This window comes from Lepus europaeus, chromosome 11 (genome assembly GCF_033115175.1).
Source record: "Lepus europaeus isolate LE1 chromosome 11, mLepTim1.pri, whole genome shotgun sequence".
Classification (NCBI taxonomy): Eukaryota; Metazoa; Chordata; class Mammalia; order Lagomorpha; family Leporidae; genus Lepus; species Lepus europaeus.
The window spans coordinates 70,926,522-70,948,693 of NC_084837.1; the positions used below are offsets into that span (position 1 = coordinate 70,926,522).

Sequence of the window (22,172 nt, forward strand, 5' to 3'; positions counted from 1 at the left end):
TGTAACATAATAAAGGCAGCAACAGAGACACAAACTAGGTACAGCGGTATCTCAAAAAAGGAACAATTACTCCTAAGTTAGAGGAAGGAAAAGATACCTGAAACAAGTATAAAATCTTGAAGAAGAGATGTCAGTGATGAGAAAGGGCAGCTGAAATAAAACAAGCAGTGCAAAAGCAAGCATGAAATAGTATTACACATTTGGAAGAACCATGAATAGATTAGGCTGAAGCACAGAATGTATGTAAAGGGTTAATGAGAGATCAGTTGGGATGGAGCAACAAGAAAACACAAATCTACTTAAGATCTAACTGGGAGACATTAACAGCCTTAAGGAAATGATCTTTTAAGAAGAGTACTAGCAATGAAGTAACCCAAAGGATACTCTTAACAGTCAGGCTAAGAGGTGATTAAAGTCCTAATCCCAAGTAACAAACTGGGGAGAAAAGGAAGAAAATGGAATAAATAAAGCTGATAAATGATGTTATGATATAAAACAAGAGATTCATCGTGTGGGTACAAGATAAAGGAAAATAAACTTATTTATAATGACAACTGCTTGTAAGACACGGTACCATTAATCAGGATAGGGAAGGAGCAGGCATTTGGGACACCTGTATCCCATACAAAGTGTCTGGGTTTGAGTCCCAGCTTTGTGTCTTATTGTAGCTTCCTGATAATGGATACCTGGGATGGCTCAAGTATTTGGGAACCTGTCATCCACATGGAAGCCTTGAATTTCCAGGCTCCTGGCTTGAGTCTGGCCCAGCCCTGTTGCTGGCATCTGGGAAGTAAACCAGCAGATGGAAAAGTCTCTTTTTCTTTCTGCCTTTCAGATAAATAAAAATAAATAAAAGATACCAAAAAAAAATCAAAACGGGGAATTTTGAGAAAGATTAAGTATTGTTAAACTGAATCCACTTATTCAAATGACTGGGATAATTTGAAAACATTTAAATAAAACATTTAATAGAAGAAAAAATGAAATTTTAATCAACATATGAAGAATGCTTCGAAAAACAAACTAATGGAGCAAGCATTTAACCTAGCTGTTAAAACACTGGTGCCCCCCAGTGTGGCACCAGGGTTCAATTCCTGGCTCTGGCTCCCAACTCCAGCTTTCTGCTAATGCAGACCCTGGGAGGCAGCAGTGATAGTCCAGGTGATTGGGCTTCTGCCACTCAGGTGGGTCACCTGCACTGCATTACTGCCTTCCCGCATTCAGCCTTAGCCCACCTCTGGCTGTTCTGGGCATCAGGGGAATGAACCAATGGATGGCAGCTCGTTTTCTGTCTCTTTGCTCTCAAATGAAAAAAATGAAAACCTATGAAGATGGGGCTGGCGCTGTGTCACAGCAGGTTAACGCCCTGGTCTGAAGTGCTGGCATTCCATATGGGTGTCGGTTTGAGTCCCAGCTGCTCCACTTCTAATCCAGCTTTCTGCTATGGCCTGGGAAAGCAGTAGAAGATGGCACAGGTCCTTGGGCCCCTGCAGCCCTATGGGAGACCCAGAGGAAGCTCCTGGCTCCTGGCTTTGGATTGGCACAGCTCTGGCACAGCCAAGTGGGGAGAGAACCATCAAATGGAAGACTCTCTCTCTCTGCTTCTCTCTCTGTGTAACTCTTTCAATAAATAAATCTAAAAAAACAAAACAAAACAAAACAAAAAACTATGAAGAACCTACACAATGTATGAAAAATAAGTATTGAAAAAGGGATTTTAAAAATGCTTAAGTTCAGTAATAGCTCCAACCTACGTAAAGAATAACTCATGCCCAGCAACCTGTGTTCCAGCCATATTACTCAAATCTATTCTTTTCTCCAAATATGTCACACAATTTAAAATCTCTGCTTTGGCATAAACTGTTCTTTTTGTTAGGAATTCTAAACCACCTTTCCTCCTAACCTTCCTGCTTTTCTATTAAGTTTCTCAGTTGCTAACACTCTTGAAAAATCCGTTCATCAAGATTTACTTTCATGATTCTTTGTCCAGCTCTTGGAAAGATAATTTTCTCCTCAGCCCTGCTTCAATATGACATGCAACTCTAGCACACAGCTCTGTATGTTGTTGTCATCCCCCTTCTGCTCCATTTATCTTCTCAAAACAAGTATTATTACTCATCTTTGCATTCCAACATTGCTCCTCAGTAAATGGTTAATTGAAATGACAAGTGGGTGAATGTTCCAAAAGAATGCAACACATAAGAGGCAGGGTTATTTATCTATCCTGACTATATGCTAGAATGCAGAAATTACTGAACAGGGTCAGTCTGATAGTCCATCTACTTACTCTTGTATCTATTGCCAATAGAGGACCTAAGAAATGTACTTTAGGAAAATAAGACTCATTATTAACAATGCTTTCCAAGCTTTGACCATGTCTAGTAAGCTAAGCACACCAAGATATGTGCCATTATCCTTAAAGAACAGATATAATCCAAATCATAGGCAGCCATTTGTGGTTTAGCTATTCATAAAGTTATGCAAGTTTTAAAAACTTTTTTTTTTTTTTAAAAAGATTTATTTACTTTACTTGAAAGGCAGAGTTACAGAGAGGGAGAGGCAGACAGAGGCAGAGAGAGAGAATCTTTCATCTGCTGGTTCACTCCCCAAATGGCTGCGACAGCTGGAGCTAGGCCATTCCAAAGGCAGGCGCCAAGAGCTCCTGCTGGGTCTCCAATGTGGGTGCAGGGGCCCAAGGACTTGGACCAACTTCCACTGCTTTCCCAGGCACATTAGCAGGGAGCTGGATAGGAAATGGAGCTGATGGGACCAGTGGAGCAGCTGTCCATGTGGGAGGCCGGCCTGAAGGTGGTGACTTAATCTGCTATGCTACAGCAAGGGCCCCAGGAAAACTTTCACTCAAGTAAATGGATCTGGATTTGTTTTCAATGGTGTAAAAGTGTTCTTTAAACTGGCCTGACCTTTGAGTTTTCAAATTCAATTTTTCAAAGAGAGACATAATAAAAGTCATTTGATCTGGGCTTTAATTCTGGTTTCCACTAATTTGTATCACAAAATCACTTATTTTTAAAAATATTTATTTATTTGAGGGGCAGGGAGGTGGGGCTGGGGAGGAGAGAACACTCTCATCCACTGGTTCATTCTGAAAATGCCTGCAATGGCCCAGAAGTTAAGAGATGGGAAGGCAATCCAGGTCTTACATGTGGGCGCCAAGAATCCAATTACTTGAGCCATCACTGCTGCCTCACAGAGTCAGCATTAGCAGAAGGCTAGAATCAGGAGCTGTAGCGAGGAATTGAACCTAGGTAATCTGATGTTGGATGCAAGCATCTTAAATGCTAAGCTATATGCATGCCTATACTATTAATTTAGGTACATCACATCACTTTTGTAATTTCCGTTTTGAGAGTTGAATCCAGGATGAAGTTTCTAAATTTTACTGAGTTAAGTATTCATTGAGATATAACATACAAAGATAAATCACTCTGCTGGATATTCAATGTTAGAGATGTAAATTACCAATGACAAGGCTTCAATTTATTTTGCCATTTATTAAATTTATATATACTAATTGCTAAATTATAAATGTATTAATTTACCACTTAAATCTAAATAATATAATTATTTCTTCTTAGTATGTATGAGTTATCTACCATTACTTAATGTAGATATCCTTGTTTGAATCTAATTTCATTCTACAAGGTATACCTATGAGGTATACATTACAAATTAATTCACACATTACAAATTAATACTTCTTCTTTGATGTATTAGCTTTAAGAGGCAGCTCCACTTCCAAGCTAGCTCTCTGCTAATATGCATGGGAATGCAGTGGAAGATGGTCCAAGTGCTTGGGCCCCTGCCACCCCAAGCAGAAGACCCAGATGAAGTTCCTGGCTTTGGCCTGGCCCAGTCCTGGCAGTTGTGGCCATTTGGGGAGTAAGCCAGCGGACATAAGACCTCTGTATCTCCCACTATCTCTGTAACTCTGTATTTCAAATAAATAAGTAAATCTCAAAAAAAAAAAAAAAAAAGAGGAAAGTTTATTTTGGTGCAAAAAATTTGAAATTCATGTAATATTTTCATAATATGCATTTCCTACAGACTTTTTGAAGTACTCTAGTATAGTCATTGAATATTCACACTAAATAATCTTTAGGATAAATTAAAAAGCAAAGTGTAGAACAATATGTAATATGCTATATTCTGGTTGAAAAGGGGGATGGGAGATAGCATGTATATTTAGTTACTTATGGAAGAAATAGGAACTAGTTTGAAGAGGAACAACAGTGGAAACTTAAATATATTTTCTTTTATATTTTCTGTTTTTGAAACATGTACATGAACCATTACCTAGGTTAAACATTCTTCAGGTTCCAAAGACAATTTTTGAACTTTAAGAAGTCAGTTTTGCTTTCCCAAGACTAAAGTAACGTTTCTGTTCATCATTTGTAGACTACGACCTGTCCACAACCCCCAACAATAAAATACAGGTTCATTGTGAACAGTTTGTAAGAAATTTAAAAAAAAAAATTAAAAACTAAAATCACCAATAATCTATTTCCAGACATCATTTCTAATTTCTTTCCCACCTAGCAAAACTGAGATAATATGTATTACATTTTCTTCAATATTTTTTAAAGCTTAACATTTACAGTGAATATGTGCACAGTGCTGGCAACTGACCGTTGAAAATCATCTCTGATCTTATAAAAACGATGACAATAAGATTCTGTAAGATATCCTGTGTTGGGGCTGGCTCTGTAGCAAAGTGGGTAAGACTGCCGCCTGCAGTGCTGGCATTCCATATGGGTGCTGGTTCGAGTCCTGGCTGCTCCACTTCTGATCTAGCTCTCTGCCATGGCCTGGGAAAGCAGTAGTCTTTGGGCCCCTGCACCCGCATGGGAGAAGCTCCGGGTTCCTGGCTTTGGATCAGCACAGCTCTGGCCGTTGCAGCCAACTGGGGAGTGAACCAGTGGATGGAAGACTTCTCTCTGCCTCTCCATCTCTCTCTGTGTAACTCTGACTCTCCAATAAATAAATAAATTTTTAAAGATATCCTGTGGCTAAGATTCATCTCCTTTTTCCTTGTAAAATTGCAGATTAAAAAAAAAAAAGTAGTAAAAGTTTACAGTATTACACTGCTACAGAAATGAGTGCTTAGCCTAGTGGGTAAAATGTCAGTTAACCCATATTGGAGTTCATGGGTTCGACACTCAGCTTGGCCTCCGGATTACTATAGACATTGGGAGGCAGCAGTGATGACTCAATTAATAGGGTTCTTGCCATGCATATAGGAGACTCAGCTTGGCTACTCTCCATCTCAGTCCTGACTGGTGCAGGCATTTGGGGAATGAATCAGTGGATAGGAGCTCTCCCCGTCTTTCAAATACATTAAACAATAAATCCTGCTATGTATTAAGAAAAGAATAACACTAGTATATATTCATTCACTAATCCTGACTATGAATATGACTAAGAAAACATAATGAGGTTCACAATTTGGTAACACAGTTAACTAAGTGGAATTATTATATTTTTTGAACAATGTTTTACCTTTAATACATATAAATAAAACTGCAAGGATACTTCAAAAACTTCATGAGCAATGAAATTGAAAATAAGCTTATTTTGGTGCAAACAATTTGAAATCCACACATATGAGGGTTTCTCAAAAAAGATCATGGGAAATGTGTACTATGAAAAAACTATGCTTGGATTTCAATTTTTTCTTGCATCAAACTTATCTTTGAATTCCACGGTTCCACATATTCTGTGAAGTACCCTGGTATAATAGGACTTACTGAAGAATAACTTTTGGTATGAAGTAATTTTATTTTAGTATTAGACCAGCAAATAACCTATAAATCCAGAAAATAAGCACTGAGCTAAAAGGCATTTACTAGTGCCATCTCCAACCTCTCTATTCAGTTACATAGATTGCTATGCTTAAAAAAATGCCTGCTTCTCCCTCGTATAAGTTAAACAGACCTTAGAGGTACGAGGCAAGCATATTGAGTTGTTTTTACCTTTGTTTCTTCTTTTTCCTTTTAGATCTTGGGAACAAATTGTTATTTACTTTCTTGGATAAAACAGTCAAGAAACATTTTTAATTTTTCAGGTGATATTCTAACTACTTATTTCCACTAGGTTGGGTAAGAACAAAAAGTGATTCAGGTGTTAAAATTTATCATTGGAAAACTATAAAAATATGGTACTAATGTGGTCAGAAACACTCAGCTCTAGTTAATATTTTAACTAAAATGAGGTGATGACCAATTTTCCAACAAGCTTTTATTTTTCTCTCTCCCTAAGACAGCAAGTCATTCTTAGACTTTTAAAATCCTAAGCTACAGAAAAAAGACTCAAGCAAAATAACTATTAAAAAAAAAAAAAAAAAAAAAAAAAAAGGCCAACACCTTGGCTTGCAGTGCCGGAATCCCATGTAGGCAGTGGTTCAAGTTTCAGCTGCTCCACTTCCAATCCAGCTCCCAGCTAATGCTCCTGGGAAAGCAGCTGAAGATGGCCCAACTCCTTGGGCCCTGCACCCAAATGAGAGACCCGGAGGAAGCTCTTGGCTCCGACTGGCCGTTGTAGCCATTTGAGGAGTGAATCAGTGGGTGGAAGACCTCTCTAACTCTGCCTTTCAAATAAATCAAATGAATCTTCAAAAATAGTTCTCCCGCTCTGTGGCGCAGTTGGTAAAGCAGCCGCCTGCAGTGCTGGCATCCCATATGGGTGCCGGTTTGAGTCCCGGCTGTTCTACTTCTGGTCCAGCTCTCTGCTATGGCCTGGAAAGCAGTAGAAGATGGCCTAAGTCCTTGGGCCCCTGCAGCCGCATGGGAGACCCAGAAGCAGCTCCTGGGTCCTGGCTTTGGAGCAGCGCAGCTCTGGCTGTTGCGACCAATTGGATAGTGAACCAGCAGATGGAAGACCTCTCTCTCTCTCTGCCTCTCCTTCCTCTGTGTAATTCTGACTTTCAAAGAAATAATAAATCTTAAAAAAAAAAACTCTTAGGCAAAAGTATAAAATGGCAATATACAACATATTCCTTGAGTCTTCTTTTTAAACATATGAGGATTTAATAGGTTATTTTGGTTCAAAAACTTTGAAATCCATGCAGAGTTTTTTCCTAATATGCATTTTCATGAACTTTTTTGAATTCACGCTGTTTAATGATTGAAAAATCAGTTACTAAGTTTTCTGAAAGTTTTAACTATCTGTAGATGGGAGTAAGAGCTTCCATTATTTAACACCTGATTGGGAATCCAGAATGTTATCTACATGAGAGGGAGATTAAGGTGAGGGACAGCTATTTAAAAGAATGCTGAAAACCAAAAAAACCCAAAAAGTTAGTCAACAAAATTTTTTAAAAGTCAAAACAACTACATATACTTTCATGCAGTGTAGGCCCTAAAAGGCTGTGGAACCATAGCCAAATTAAAACACCATATGTTTAATTAAAAATCTTGCAAAAAAGAATGGCGTATTTAATGAAACAATAAGATTCTCACTGCTGTCACTACATTGATGATCTTCAAGTTAATTACACTGTAGATAAGTGGCTATTAAATAGACCATTGCTTACGAAAGAGATGAGCAGGAATATTTACAAACACAAACACGTGTAAAAGAAACACTTTGATAGCTACAAAACGCCTGAAATACAAATAAACATGATAATAAAAATAACATAGATTCCACAAGTAATACAAGCTTAATAAACTGAGAGCAGTGCTACAACTGGTTTGGGTCGCATAAACGGAAATGTAATGTAGAACCATAACTATTAGCAAAACTGCAACTACAGAATTGTCTAAATCTATTATGACTTTCAAGTAACAGTAAGCATTTCCCTATTCCTTTTACAAAATGAGCCTTCTTCTAGAATGCAAAGATTAATTTGAGATGACTATGGACTGTCCTATACAAATATACATTACATACAAATTAAAAACAAATATATTCATAACTTGAGAATCTCGGGCACTAAGATGTTAAGATGAGACACACTTCCCAAAGAATCTACTTAACAACTTGATGATAATGCAGCATCATTACAATATATAAGAACCAAACAGCCCACATTAAAAGAAAATGAAAATAAAAATTAAAAAAAGCAAAAAGCAGCAAAGCAAAGATGACGCTAATTCTTGGTCAAGATAATTTGTCTTGGCTCCCAGATAATGTTTTTGAAAAGCAACCAGAAATGTTATTAAGGGCATTCTTAAATTAAACCTCCCATCTTTAAAAAGCACCAGTCAAGTAGACAGATCCGTTTATTCCTACGCTGTTGATATTTTAAACTTTGAATACTGGGTAATTCCTAAGAAAAAAAGCCATTGGTTCAATCCCCTTACCCCTCCTCCCAAACAACAAGCCAAGCAGCAGCAGCAGCAAAACCTCCTCCCCAGCTTTTCTCTTTAAAGACCCGAACACACAGTTCAACAACTTTTTGCAGTTCTCCTTGCTCTGACCTGTCCACTGCACCTCTACCTGGGACCAGAACCGGCCCTGGACCTGACTGTGAGGTCTCTATCTCCAGGAGACTCACAAGTAGCGTTTCCGGGCCAGGCCTGGCAGCAGTATGGCCCCCCAGTTCTCAGACTCTCCTCCCAGCATTTAACAACCTGCTCAGTTCTGCTCAGTTCAAGTGTGAAGCACAAGGGCCCGGAATGCTGGGCCCGAAAGGGCAAAGCCAGGGCCTAGACCGCTGCACGGTCCCTGAGGCGTCTCGCGTGGAAGGGAGGAGGCAGGAGGCAGCGAGAACCTGACGCCCGTGTAAACCAAGGAGGCGCCTGGACTTGGAACGCAATGCCTAGGACCCCCTTAGCAGCCTCCCTGACCCTCTCTTCCCCCCGTGCTGGAGAAGCAGGGCCCAGGCCCGGTGCGGGAAGGGGGAGGAGGTAAACCCGTCCTGTCACTACACCGGGACAAGCTGGAAGGGGCACATGCTCCACAGAGAAAGGCCGCGGCCACCACAGCCCCGGCCCGGAAAGCCAGACACCGTCTCCAGTCCCAGCATTCCGTCCCCTGCGCCTCACCAGGTCGTAGTCCTCCTCATCATCGCACATGAAATCATCCTCCATGTCAGACATCTTGGCCGGGTGGGGGGAGGGGGAGGAGAAATTGGAGACAACCTCCTCCCACAATCCTCCGCGGCTCAGCGCGTCACTCCCAGCTTCTCTTCGCCTTCCCGTGGCTCTTAGAGGAGCTGCGTTTCCTCCCGGAACCAATGTGCTCAGCACCGAGAGGATTAGCTACGACGCCAAAAGGAGGCACACGACCCGGCTCTTCCTGCGAGACGGTTGGTGCCTTAGCAACTAAACATAGCAACTGGGGAATCGGAACCTTGCGCGCCGGTCGAGCAGTTTCGAGCCTCCAGCGTGAGGGAACAGTTCTCTTTTGCCTGCGAGTCTGGAACTATCTCATTCTGGTCAAAGAAAGAGCCAGTCGAGGACCAGAAGCCTTTCGCGGGTAAAAGGCTGAGCATGACCGTGCTGTATGACAGGTTGTATTATTTTTGCTACCGTTATCTACATGCATTTGGTCCACACGTTGCGGTGGGTGTTTTGTGATGGTTGGCGACCCTTTCAGCAACACAGTTTACACGCAATATTGGTTATATTTGTAGTCGGGGAAACAATTAAGTGGATATCTCAACCTAGGTATACTCGTATGTCAATCAGTTGAGGCGCCTTAAATCTTATTGAGTTATATGCTGACCTTTACTGCCTTGACGAAATTAAGGTAACAGTTAACGACCTATTTTTAAAAGTTGCATTGTTCTTGCACAAAGCCGTGAGCAGAAAAAAAGTGAAAATATAAGAGGAAAAACTGTTTTATCAGACAGGTAGCTTTTTCCATATCAACATCCGGTTTTGTTCCTTTTAGTCTATAAACATAGTTGTGGCCCAGATATAATTTTGGATTCTGTTTACACCAATTTTGTAGAGGCAGGGGCGATATATTCTTGACAATTATTGTTTCAATGGTTATGTAATAATCCCTCCTTTGCATGTAGCAGCATGCTCTAATTTATCCATTATTACTGTACATCCAGAATGTTGCAAAAATAGCACTATTTGAAACAATTCTTAAGTGAGTATCTTTGACATTTTATTTTTTCTTAGAAAAAATATCCAGGAAAAGGAATTACAGTCGGGTTTTTTAGTACTCACTGGGTGTTGTGTCATAATTCTTATAAAAGCAGTAAGGCAAAGCTGGAAACCTGCAGCTCAATTCAGGCCTCCCACTTAAGTGGAAAGGGCCCAAGTATTTGAGCCCTGGCCTGCTGCCTGTCAGAGTGTGCACTAGCAGGGGTTGAATTGGAAGTGCAGTGGAGACTGAAACTCAGGCACTCTGACCAGGGATGCGGGAGTCAGGTGGTGACTTTATGCTGCCCCAAATACCTACCCTTGCATAGATGGGGCATAGATGGCGCCACATGAACATGGTGTCATTTTACTAACACATACTGATTACATGTATAACTGTGTAATGATTCACATTGAATTTATTTACATAATTTTCTGTTTTTAATTGGAATTCCTTACTCCTGTAATGAGGAAAGGATCATGCAAGTAAATTGGTGACTAGGAACACTAGGAAAAAGGATGCTGAGTTTTGAGCATAATTTCCTTGGCCATAGCCAAATTTATTAGGCCCAATTTGGAAATTTGTTAAAAGCAAATGAAAAGGCCTTCACAGTCCTTAGCATGCTATTTGGGTACATAGGTATTAGTAAATGCTTATTGAATAAACATGTGAATGAATTAATCTTTTTGTACAGGGAATGTGGAGAAATCTTTCCTGTCCTTAGGAGTCCATTTAAATGTTACCTCATTTATAGAACCTTTCCCGAATACTTTGAGTAGTTAAGATATTCTTTTTTACTTTTGTTGACATCAAGTTTATTCAATGATAAATAATTGAAGAATTTTTGTTTATTTGAAAGGCAGAGTTACACACACACATATACACACACACACAGAGATATCTTCCATCTCCCCAAATGGCTGCAACAACTGGTGCTGGGCCAGGCTGAAGCCAGGAGCCTAGAAGATGGGTGCAGGGGCCCAAGGAGTTGGGCCACCTTCTGCTGCATTTCCAGGCTCATTAGCAGGGAGCTGCATTGGAAGTGGAGCAGCTGAGACTTGAAGTCCATATGGAATTCTGGCATCAAAGCAAGTGAGGACTTTTTTTTTAAAGCATTATTGGAATATAATTTAGCAGCTTTATTGAGGAACATTAAGCTGCACATATTTAAAGTGTACAGTTTGGTTAGTTTGGCTATGTATACACCTGTGAAACCATGAGCATACCAAGATATATTTGTCACTGCAGGAGTTTGTCCATAGATTACTTGACAATTCATCTCCTCCCCCACTTCACTTAAGCAACCACTGATCTGCTTTTTGTCACTATAGATTGGATTACATTTTCAGGAATTTTATATTAATGGAATCAGATGGCTCCTTTCCTTAGTAAAATCATTTTGAGATTTATCTGTTGCTCCACGGGGAAATTGGTTGTTTCTTTTTATTGCTGAGTGTTCCATTGTATGGATCAACCACAATTTATCTTATCCATTTACCTTTTGGTGATGTTTGAGTTTTTTCAGTTTGTGGCTAATATAAATAAAGCTTCTAAGAATATTCATGTCCAAGTTTTTGTGTGGACAGAGGTTTCATTTGTCTTCAGTTATGTGCCACACAGACTATGAGGTGGCTGCCTCAGCATCTGTGCCTTTGGATAAGTCTTTGCACCTTGAGTGTAGGTAAGACCTGTGACTTGCTTCTTCTACTAAGATACAGCGGCATAGCTGATGTGCATGATTACGTGTACATGATTACATTACACAGGTTATTAAATCTATTCTGTTAGGAGAGATTTTCTCCTTGTTGGCAAGTGCCCATGCAGCAAGACCCACGTGACAGGGAGCTGAGGGTAGTGCTGGGCCAACAGCCAGGATGAAACTGTGGCCTTCAGACTGACAGCACACAAGGAACTGAATCCTTCTCTACTTGAACTTCAGTTAAGACTGTGAGTCCATAAAGTAGAGGACCTATCTAAGCCATACCCTGCCTCCGGAGCCACAGAAATTGTGCAATAGTAAATGTGTATTACTTTATACACCTAAGTTTGTAGTAACATTGTAATACAGCAATCGATACTAATATGGGTAAATACCAAATAGTGAAATGGTTGCATTATATGATAGGTGTGTGTTTCAATTTTTAAGCAACCCTCTTTTTTAAAAAAGATTTTATTTATTTATTTATTTATTTATTTAAAAGTCAGAGTTGCAGAGAGAGAGAAGTTGAGGTAGAGAGAGAAAGAAGTCTTCCATCCGCTGGTTCATTTCCCAGTTGGTCGCAACAGCTGATCCAAAGCCAGGAGCCAGGAGCTTCTTCTGGGTCTTCCATGTGGCTGCAGGAGCCCAAGGACTTGGGACATCTTATACTGCTTTCTCAGGTCATAGCAGAGAGCTGGCTCGGAAGTGGAGCAGCCGGGTCTTGAACCGGCGCTCATATGTGATGCTGGCACTGCAGGCGGCCGCATTACCCACTATGCCACAGTGCCAGCCCCCAAATTTTTTTCTTAAGTGATCTTACCTTTTTGTGTATTTGCCAGCAATGTATAGTAGTTCTGGTTGCCTCATAGCATTGCCAACATTTAGTGTCGTCAGTCTTTTTAATGTTAGCCACTCCCACTCTAGAAGGAGTATAGTAATATCTTATTTATTTTTATTTTTATTTTTTTTAATTTTTGATAGGCAAAGTGGACAGTGAGAGAGAGAGACAGAGAGAAAGGTCTTCCTTTGCTGTTGGTTCACCCTCCAATGGCCACTGTGGCCGGCGTGCTGCGGCCAGCGCACAGCGCTGATCCGAAGGCAGGAGCTAGGTGCTTTTCCTGGTCTCCCATGGGGTGCAGAGCCCAAGCACTTGGGCCATCCTCCACTGCACTCCCGGGCCATAGCAGAGAGCTGGCCTGGAAGAGGGGCAACGGGGACAGAATCCGGTGCCCCGACCGGGACTAGAACCCGGTGTGCCTGTGCCTCTAGGCGGAGGATTAGCCTGTTGAGCCACAGCACCGGCCAGTAGTATCTTATTATGCTTTTAATTTTTATTTCTTTAATGATTATTTTTTAAACATTTATTTATTTATTCGAAAGGCAGAGTTACAGAGAGGCAGAGGTAGAGAAAGAGAGAGGTAGAGAGAGAATCTTCCATCCACTGGTTCACTCCCCAAGTGGCTGCAATGGCCAGAGCTGCTCCTATTTGAAGCCAGGAGACAGGAGCTTTCTCTGGCTTCTCAGGTGGATGCAGGGGCCCAAGGACTTGAGCGTTCTTCTACTGCTTTCCCAGGCCACAGTAGAGAGTTGGATCGGAAGTGGAGCAGATGGGACTCGAACCAGCACCCCTATAAGATGCCAGTGCTGCAAGGTGGAGGCTTTACCTACTATGCCACAGTGCTGGCCCAGGTCATGAAATATTCAGAGGGTTTAACTGAAAAGAGCTTAATGAAGGGACTATTTATATTTACATTGATGGAAGCAGGCTTAAGGAAAAAATTAGGAGGTTAAAATTCTAACAGCAGGCTGGGAATCGTTATCTCACCTTGAAGGCTTGAAAGGGAAAAGGAAAGAAATGGTTTTACCAGAGCCTAGAAAAAGGAGGGAGGCATGGAAGATAAAGCTTCCCAACAGCATCTGTGATTGTAGAAAAACACAGTGACTGCCACAACGCCCTGTCAAAGGTGTAGTAGGAGGTTGGGGAAACAAATATGTCTGCCTCAGTTCTCTTATACCCTTCCAGTCCTTCCCTGAGCAACCCCAGCCAGCCCCCAGTAGCACAGAGAAGGGTGGAAAATGGATCCAGATGTCATATGGGGGTTAGATAGCACAACATTATCTCATATAGTTCATGTATAGCATAAATTGTATACTTCACCAAGGAAAGGAATTTTCTGTTCTCCAAAGGCAAATTGGTGACTTTTGTTTTTGGAGCATAGCCCCTCATCTTATGACCCTACTGATTGACTTATCAAAATGTTATTTCTGCCTACTTTTAATACTCACTCCTTCTTGCAAGGAGTTCTGTTTGCAGGATCTCACTACATTTCCACCTCAAGTTGATGTCCTTACCTGGTTAGTTCTCCATTTAGTCTGTCACGCTTTCTTTAGAGTAAATAAAATGGTGCAGGTAGATGAATGGTGTTTGCAAAGTACTCAGTAAATGGATCATAACTCAATCAACTACTCATACTAAGACCTCAGAATGCTTTGCACTGCAGTTAACACCTTTCATCTCTAAAATTGCCATAGAAGTAATGAGCAAATAGAGGATAACTAATAATTGAAGGAGTCCGGAATACCTCACCCCCAAATATGTCACTTTGACATCAGGATTATTTTGAGCTGAAGTCAGTTGAGAACTAACAGCTGCAGAAGAGTTCTCTGCTCTCTCATTATCTGCCTAAAAACATGATATAAAGCTCCCTTTGTGCAGGTAACATAAATATGCCCCCTCTCCTACACCAGGATGAGAAGAGCTAGCACAAATCCTTGCTGTTAACTATGCCAAATCCTTGCTGTTAACTCTCCCTATGTATTGCTCTTTACTTCTCCACAATTTGTTTCTCTTTATTTATTAAACTTCTGAGTACTTCTTTGACATTTCATTTCTTTTCAGTGAAGCCCTCATTTACACAGAATTTAAAATGTCAAAATTTATATGCTTTTTCTCCTGTTAATCTATTTGTCAATTTAACTTGTAGACTCTAGCCATTAAATTTAAGAGAAATTTTTTCTCTTCTATAACATAATAGTAGTTTCATTCCTTAAGTTGATTTTGATGTTATAAAAAGTCTCTATTTTTTGAAATTGCAATTTTCAAATTTTGCAGCCAGAGTTTATAAAACAGTCCCTGCCTTCAGGGAGCTTATAGGGTAGATCTGTGCCATCTAATGTATTAACCCCTTATTTCCAACTGGAACTGAAATGTGCATTTAGTGTAAAACATACACTGGATTATGGAGGCTTACCACAAAAAGTAAATATCTGGATTTAAAATTATTATATTTTAAATAAGATTTTGTATATATTCAATAAAATATTAAAATTAATTTTACTTTTTACTCCATTTGAAGTGGATTGGTTGGCTTGCATTGTGGATTCTGATTCAGTAAGTCTGGGCCCAAGATTCTGCATTTGTTGGCCGGCGCCGTGGCTCAACAAGGCTAATCCTCCGCCTTGCGGCGCCGGCACACCGGGTTCTAGTCCCAGTCGGGGCACCGATCCTGTCCCGGTTGCCCCTCTTCCAGGCCAGCTCTCTGCTGTGGCCAGGGAGTGCAGTGGAGGATGGCCCAAGTGTTTGGGCCCTGCACCCCATGGGAGACCAGGATAAGCACCTGGCTCCTGCCATCGGAACAGCGCGGTGCGCCGGCCGCAGCGCGCCTACTGCGGCGGCCATTAGAGGGTGAACCAACGGCAAAGGAAGACCTTTCTCTCTGTCTCTCTCTCTCTCTCACTGTCCACTCTGCCTGTCAAAAAAAAAAAAAAAAGATTCTGCATTTGTAAAAAGCTCCCAGGTGATGCTGATGCTGGTTCTGTTTGTTTGAAGACCACATTTTGAGTAGCAAGGTGTAGACAATAGATAAACAAGCCAACATACAAATATTTACAGTACTGGTGTAATAATTACCATGAGAGGCAAGTAGAGGGTGCTCAGAAATTTTGTTTAGTTTTTCGCTTTGCAAAACTATATTCTGTAAATAATTTTTACACAATTTCTGTCCCTTTCATATTGATTTATAAGATATTAGAATATTATACTTAATGACATAAATATATATTTCCCTGATTCATGAGCTTATCTTTCACCTTTTGGCTTAAATGATTATGAACTAAAAAGATAACATGTAACCATTGAACAGTTCATGTAAAATGAGCATTACAGAGAATTATGCATGGAGTTCAAAAGTTTTCCACACCAAAATGAACTTGTATTATTGCAATAAACTTGTAGTATTTCTGAATAGAATCTCATTTGAAGCACTAAAAAGAAAAATACACTATTTAAAAAAGCCTTTGTCATCAACATGAATTTTGCTAAAATTGAAGCAAGAACAAACATCAAATTTATGCTGAAGCTTGAGTAGAAGAATGGTGAAATCATTGATGCCTCACAAAAAGTTTATGGGACAGTTAGCAATTCAAAAGTAGAAAATTGACTTTAAGAAGGGATGAGTTTGTGTTGAAGGTCAAGCTCACAGTAGCAGACTATCCACATGTAGTTGTGAGGAAGAGTTCATCTTGTTCATACTCTGGTTGAAGAAGACAAATTATTATTATTTTTAAATATTTATTTTGTTTATTTGAAAGACAGAGTTACACAGTGAGGTAGAGATAGAGAGAGAGGTCTTCCATCTGCTGATTCACTCCCCAGATGTCTGCAACAGCCGGATCTGCGCTGATCCAAAGCCAGGAGGTTCTTCTGGGGAAGACAAATTATTGAAAGCAGGAACAGTAGCTACCATCATAGACATCTCAATTGGTTCAGCGTACAGCATTCCGACTGAGAGACTGAAGTGGAGCAAGCTTTCTGTTCAATGGGGGACCAAAACTTGTACCAATCAGTCACGGACAAATCTTTCAATAGAAATTTTGAATAGGTTGGACCAAGATCCTGAAACATTTCTTTGAGAAGTTGAAACTGCAGATGAAACATGGTTTTACCAGAACAATTCTGAAGACAAGGGACAATCAAAGCAATGGCTACTAAGAGTTGAAAGTGGTCCCATCAAAGCAAAAACAGACTGCGTTTTGCTTGTTGACTTTCTGGAGGGCTAATGGACAATAGCATCTATTATTGTGGGAGTGTTTTGAGAAAGTTAACCAAAGTTTTAGCAGAAGCATGCCCAGGAAAGCTTTCCCAGACAGTCCCTCTCCACCATGAGGGTGTTCCTTTCTCATTCCTCTCATCAGACATAGGCAATTTTAAGAGCGTTGTTGGGAAATGACTAGGCAGCCACTTTAGAGTTCTGATTTGGTTCCTTTCTGACTTTTGTTTTTTTGTTTCCCAGTCTTAAAAAAATCTCTAAAGGCACCCATTTTTCTTCAGTTAATAATGTAAAAAAGTCTGCATTGACGTGATTAAATTCCAGAATTCTCAGTTTTTTTAGAGGTGGGATATATGACTGTTAGAGTATTATCACTTACTGTTAGACTGTTATCACAAAAGTGTTTTGGACTTGAATGTATGTTGAGAAATAGTTTATATATTTTTATATTTTAATTCCATCTCTTGAAAATTTTGGCCTCCTCATATATTTATTCTATATATAGAATTAAGAACATAACACATTATAAAGAAGAAACTTAGAAGGAATAACACATTATTTATCACAATGGAAAAATATCCAACTTAGTGACTAGATTCTTCCAACTGTGACCAATACTTTTTGATTATAAATCAAGCTAGAATTTTTTTTTTATTATTTTATTATTTGAAAGGCAGAATTACACACAGAGGGAGAGACAGAGAGAGAGGGAGAGAGGGAGAGGGAGAGGGAGGGAGAGGGAGTGTGAGAGGGGACCATTATCTCCTGGTTCACTCCCCAAATGGCCTCAATAGCCAGGGCTGGGCCAGAAGCTAGGAGCTTCTTCAGCCCTCTCACATGGGTTCAGAGGCCCAAGAACTTGGGCCATCCTCTACTGTTTTCCCAAGTGCATTAGCAGGGAGCTAGATCTGAAGTGGAGCAGCTAGTACTCGAACTGGCATCCATTTGGGATGCTGGCACTGCAAGGCGGTGGCTTTACCCGCTATGCCACAGTGCTGGCACTGGAAATATTTTTTTATAGAGGCTGCATAACTAAACAATAGAAATAACATTATTTCAGATAACTGATTATAGCTTCACTTAATTTTGAAGGTAGAGGTAGGAATAGGAAACAGGGAGAACTTCCTGGAGGAAGAAGTCATTTCTAAGCTGAGACCTAGACTGTAATAGTCATGCTTTTTTTGTTATGTTGAATCAAGTTTTTCTTTTATCTTAGTGTCTGTTTTATTTATTTTTGTTTGGTGTAATATTTTACCTGTAAAGAGAGTAATGTCCTTTGAGAAACAATTTCGACTTTATTAATTAGGTTTCTGTTTAATAATCTATCACGGGGGTCAGCTCTGTGATGTAGCAGGTAAAGACGCTGCCTGCAGTGCCAGCATCCCATGTGGGCACCAGTTCCAGTCCCTGCTGCTCCACTTTCGATCCAGCTCTTTGCTATGGCCTGGGAAAGCAGTAGAAGATGGCCCAAGTCCTTGGGCCCCCACACCCATGTGGGAAGACCCAGAGGAAGCTCCTAACTCCTGGCTTCAGATTGGCGCAGTGCCATTGCAGCCAATTGGAGAGTGAACCAGTGGATGTAAGACCTCTCTCTCTCTCTCTGCCTCTCCTTCTTGCTCTGTGTAACTCTGACTTTCAAATAAATAAATAAATCTTTTAAAAAAAAGAATCTATCATGATATACCATCTGTTAGTTTACAGTTTAGACTATAAACTTTATTGTAAATGTACCTTCATGCAAAAAATAAACTGAGAAGTCTGAGAGTTTTGAAAATAATAATAATGTGAAATTTATATTCTTGGGGCTAGCATTGTGGTAAGGCAGGTAAATCTGCTGCCTATGATGCCATCATCCCATATGGGCACTAGTTCGAGTCCTGGTTGCTCCACTTCTGATAAAGCTCTCTAATAATGACCTCGGAAAAGCAGTAGAAGATGGCCAAAGTGCCTGGGCTCCTACACCCCCGTGGGAGATTCAGTGGAAGCTCCTGGCTCCTGGCTTCAGCCTGGCCCAACCCTGGCCATTGTAACCATTTGGGGAGTGAACCTGTTGGTGGAAGATCTTACTCTCTGTCTCTCCTTCTCTCTCTCTTTAACACCAGCTTTCAAATAGATAATTTTGAAAAAAAATATTTTTAATATTTTCATTATGAAAGATGTCTAATAAGAACCAAAAGACTATATTTTTAAAATTGAATATTTTTCTATCCCATAATGATTGTTGTGAAGATTTAAAGAGTTAATAACGTGTGTTTGTGTGTGTTTGTGTAGCATTTACTTTGCAAGGTGCTTGGCATAAAGAAGATAGGAAAAAAGAGTGATGCTAATTTTGTTTTTTGTTATCTCTTTGGGATTCTATTGTGGTTTGATAGTAGCTTATTTTAGGAACAATGTTTTATGAAAATTATAATGTACACGTTTTAATTTGGGGACTATTATTTGCTTTTAAGCTGGGGCCTTGTCAAAGGCCGTACATTCAAAAGTAGTATGGCCTCTGGGCTAGGATACCAGAGACCTGGGTCTTAATTTCAGGTCCACTATGCTTTTTTACTTTGGGCAAATTCTTTCAAAAAAGGATGTTTTACTAGTTGCCCTATAAGTTGCTTCCCAGTCTGCATCAGCCCTGTTGATAATGTAATAGAAATGTATCCAAGATAGAAACTAATGATTTGGTGTTTGTTTCATTTAGCAAAGTTAATGTTTGGTCACCAAATACTCATCAATAAGAAGTATGCTTTTACGAATCAGAGTTTCCATAGTCATTGTTTTCATTTTCTAACCCTGTATAAAATAAGTTTACTTCAAAGCTTTAAAATGTGGTTATAGTTAAGCAGTGTATGAGAATAAATTAAAAATATGTCTGAATAAAAAATATCCTATCCTTTTCCAAATTTAGTGATTCCTAAACATTTTACATTTTGTCTCACTTAGAATCTCTCCCTGTTCAAACTTATGTACAAGGATTGACAAGGATGATTAAGCCACAATGATCATTATACTGAGGTTTATTGGAGTTCAAAAAGAGAAGATATAATTTATTCAGTTGAAAATGATAATGGAGAGGGCAAAGTAATAGTGAGAAGGCAGCTCTGAGACCAGAAATAACTTTGTGAAGTACCATTTTTTTTTTAAAAGTTATGTATTTATTTATTTGAAAGCTGCAGACACACACACGTGCGCACACACACACGTGCGCACACACAGCTTTCCTCTGCTGGTTCATTCCCCCAAAGGGCTGCAATGACTGGGGCTGGGCCAGTCCAAAGCTAGGAGCCAGGATCTTTATCTATGTCTCCTATGTAGGTGGCAGGGGCCTACTTAGGCCATCTTTCTCTGCTTTGTGATGTACATTAGCAAGGAAGGATCAGAAGTGGAGTAGTTGGAACTTGAAGTGGTGTTCCTATGGGATGCTGACATTGCAGGTGGTGGCTTAACCTGTTGACCCATAACTCTGGCCCCAAGTACGATTGACAGTAGTAACTCAATAGATACTGTTTCAGAAAAACCTGGTGTATGACAATTGACTGCCAAAAGCAATGCTCAAAAACTGGAGAAAGGATAATTTAAAGATGACAAAGAATGTAATTTGTTGAGGGGGTTTATGGACGGAAGTATGGTCTCAGGTGAACACAAATGAAATGGACGTGTGTGCTCCCAGTCAGTACAAGGTGGTTTCTATGTCAAGCTAGACAAAGGTGGTCCATAGTTAACCTAAGTGCACCCTGAACTTTCTAAAGAAATGTAGATATGTCAGGCGTTAGATAAGGAATATTCCAGGATTTGACTGGGCAAGATATGGCCAGCTGGCTTTGTTTATCCCATAAGATTTGAGCTGGCTTTCAGAGTTTCCTATAGGGCAAGATGGTGATTATGACCAAAATGTCTGTAGTTCTGTCAAGCTGAATCCCTACATGTGCCAAGAGATTGCCCCTCTTTGGCTATACTTTGGTATTGTTGATTTGCTCTTTGGCCTCCATTTCCCTACCTGCTGACATACACTTAGAGATTCTGGAGGGGTAACTTACTGAATCTCTCTAAGTTATGCTACTGTCCCTACTGTGTTGAACATTGCTATGGTTTGGATATGATTTGAGTGTGTCTCCCTAAAATGTTCATGAATTGGAAACTTGGTCCCCAATATGGTAATGTTGGAAGGTAGTGGAACCTTTAGGAGTTGGAGTCTAGTGAGAGGTAATACTGGGGATATTTCCCTGGGAAGGTATAGATGTCTGAGAGAGTGAATTATCCTGAGGATGGGTTGCTTAAAAAGTGGGAGCCTGACCCCTGAATCTTTCTAGTATGCTGCTGCCATTGTGATAGAGGCTAAATAGGTGAGGCTACTCAATCTTGGACTTTGGGTTTCCAAAACTGTGAGCTAAATCTCTTTTCTCTGTAAAGTATCCAATCCCAGGTATTTTGTTATAGCATCAGAAAACAGACTAACATGGCATGTGGGCCCAAACTTCCTCATTTAGGGAGTCTACAAACACTTGGATTGCCAGCTGCCTTTCCTCAGGTTTAGTCTTAGTATTCCAAGGTACAAAATGCACTAGATTGAGAATTAATAGACTTGAATTTGAATCTGAGTTTTGCTGCTGAAGAGCATGTCACTTCACCTTTCATTCATTCATTCAGCTTTTCTTGTCCATTTATTAAAAATCATTTTGAGGGTGGATGTTTGGCCTAATGGTTAAGACACCACTTGACATGTCTACATCCCTTAACAGCTATGCATCCTGGCTCCACTCCCAATCCTGGCTTCTTGTTAATGTGCACCCTCGAAGGCAGCAGGTAAGGGCTCAAATACTTGAGTCTCTGCCATCCACATGACAGACGTGGATTAAATTCCTGACATTTGTTTAACCAGTAAATTTAAGCACAACCATTAAAATGTTTTTAGTTTCTTTCTACCAACAAGTTTAAAACATATGATACACAGATTCAGGTCCCACAAATTAAAATGTATCTTTGATTGATTTTAGCAGCTTAAATTTATGGACAATCTTATCTAAAAGCCATCTTAGATATTTAAGAGGTGTTTTCAAATACATGATTCTTAAAATTTATAGAAGGCATTGGACCTTCTGGTAAATGTTTTATTAAGTGCTTATCTAAGGGTTGAAACGGTTTGCTAAGTATTCATGTAATATTGCTATTTTCAGCAAGTGATCTAGGACTTGCTCCCTCATTTCTCTATTCTAAGCCCAACTTGTTCTTTCATTTCTCTATTCTCTTCAAGGTAGGGAATTAATTCTATTATGAAGGAATCTGTAGGACGCACAATTTAATCTTTAGACCTTATAAGAGATGGCTAACATTTTTCTGTAATAGCATAGCCAAAATAAGAGCTTAAATAATAATCTCAT

At 39.9% G+C, this 22,172-nt stretch overlaps 2 protein-coding genes across 4 annotated transcripts in view; one reads left to right on the forward strand and one right to left on the reverse strand.

The window, feature by feature from the left end:
- COPS2 (COP9 signalosome subunit 2) overlaps positions 1–9,114 on the reverse strand; it is a 32,806-nt gene extending 23,692 nt beyond the window's left edge. For both annotated transcript variants that reach the window (XM_062205879.1, XM_062205878.1), the window contains exon 1: positions 9,006–9,114. In XM_062205879.1, the coding sequence (XP_062061863.1) occupies positions 9,006–9,059 (54 nt within the window). In that variant the 5' untranslated portion in view covers positions 9,060–9,114. The remainder of the gene's footprint in view (positions 1–9,005) is intronic.
- A 71-nt stretch (positions 9,115–9,185) lies between these two features.
- GALK2 (galactokinase 2) overlaps positions 9,186–22,172 on the forward strand; it is a 139,619-nt gene continuing 126,632 nt past the window's right edge. For both annotated transcript variants that reach the window (XM_062205875.1, XM_062205876.1), the window contains exon 1: positions 9,186–9,472. In XM_062205875.1, coding sequence (XP_062061859.1) covers positions 9,453–9,472 — 20 coding nt within the window. In that variant the 5' untranslated portion in view covers positions 9,186–9,452. The remainder of the gene's footprint in view (positions 9,473–22,172) is intronic.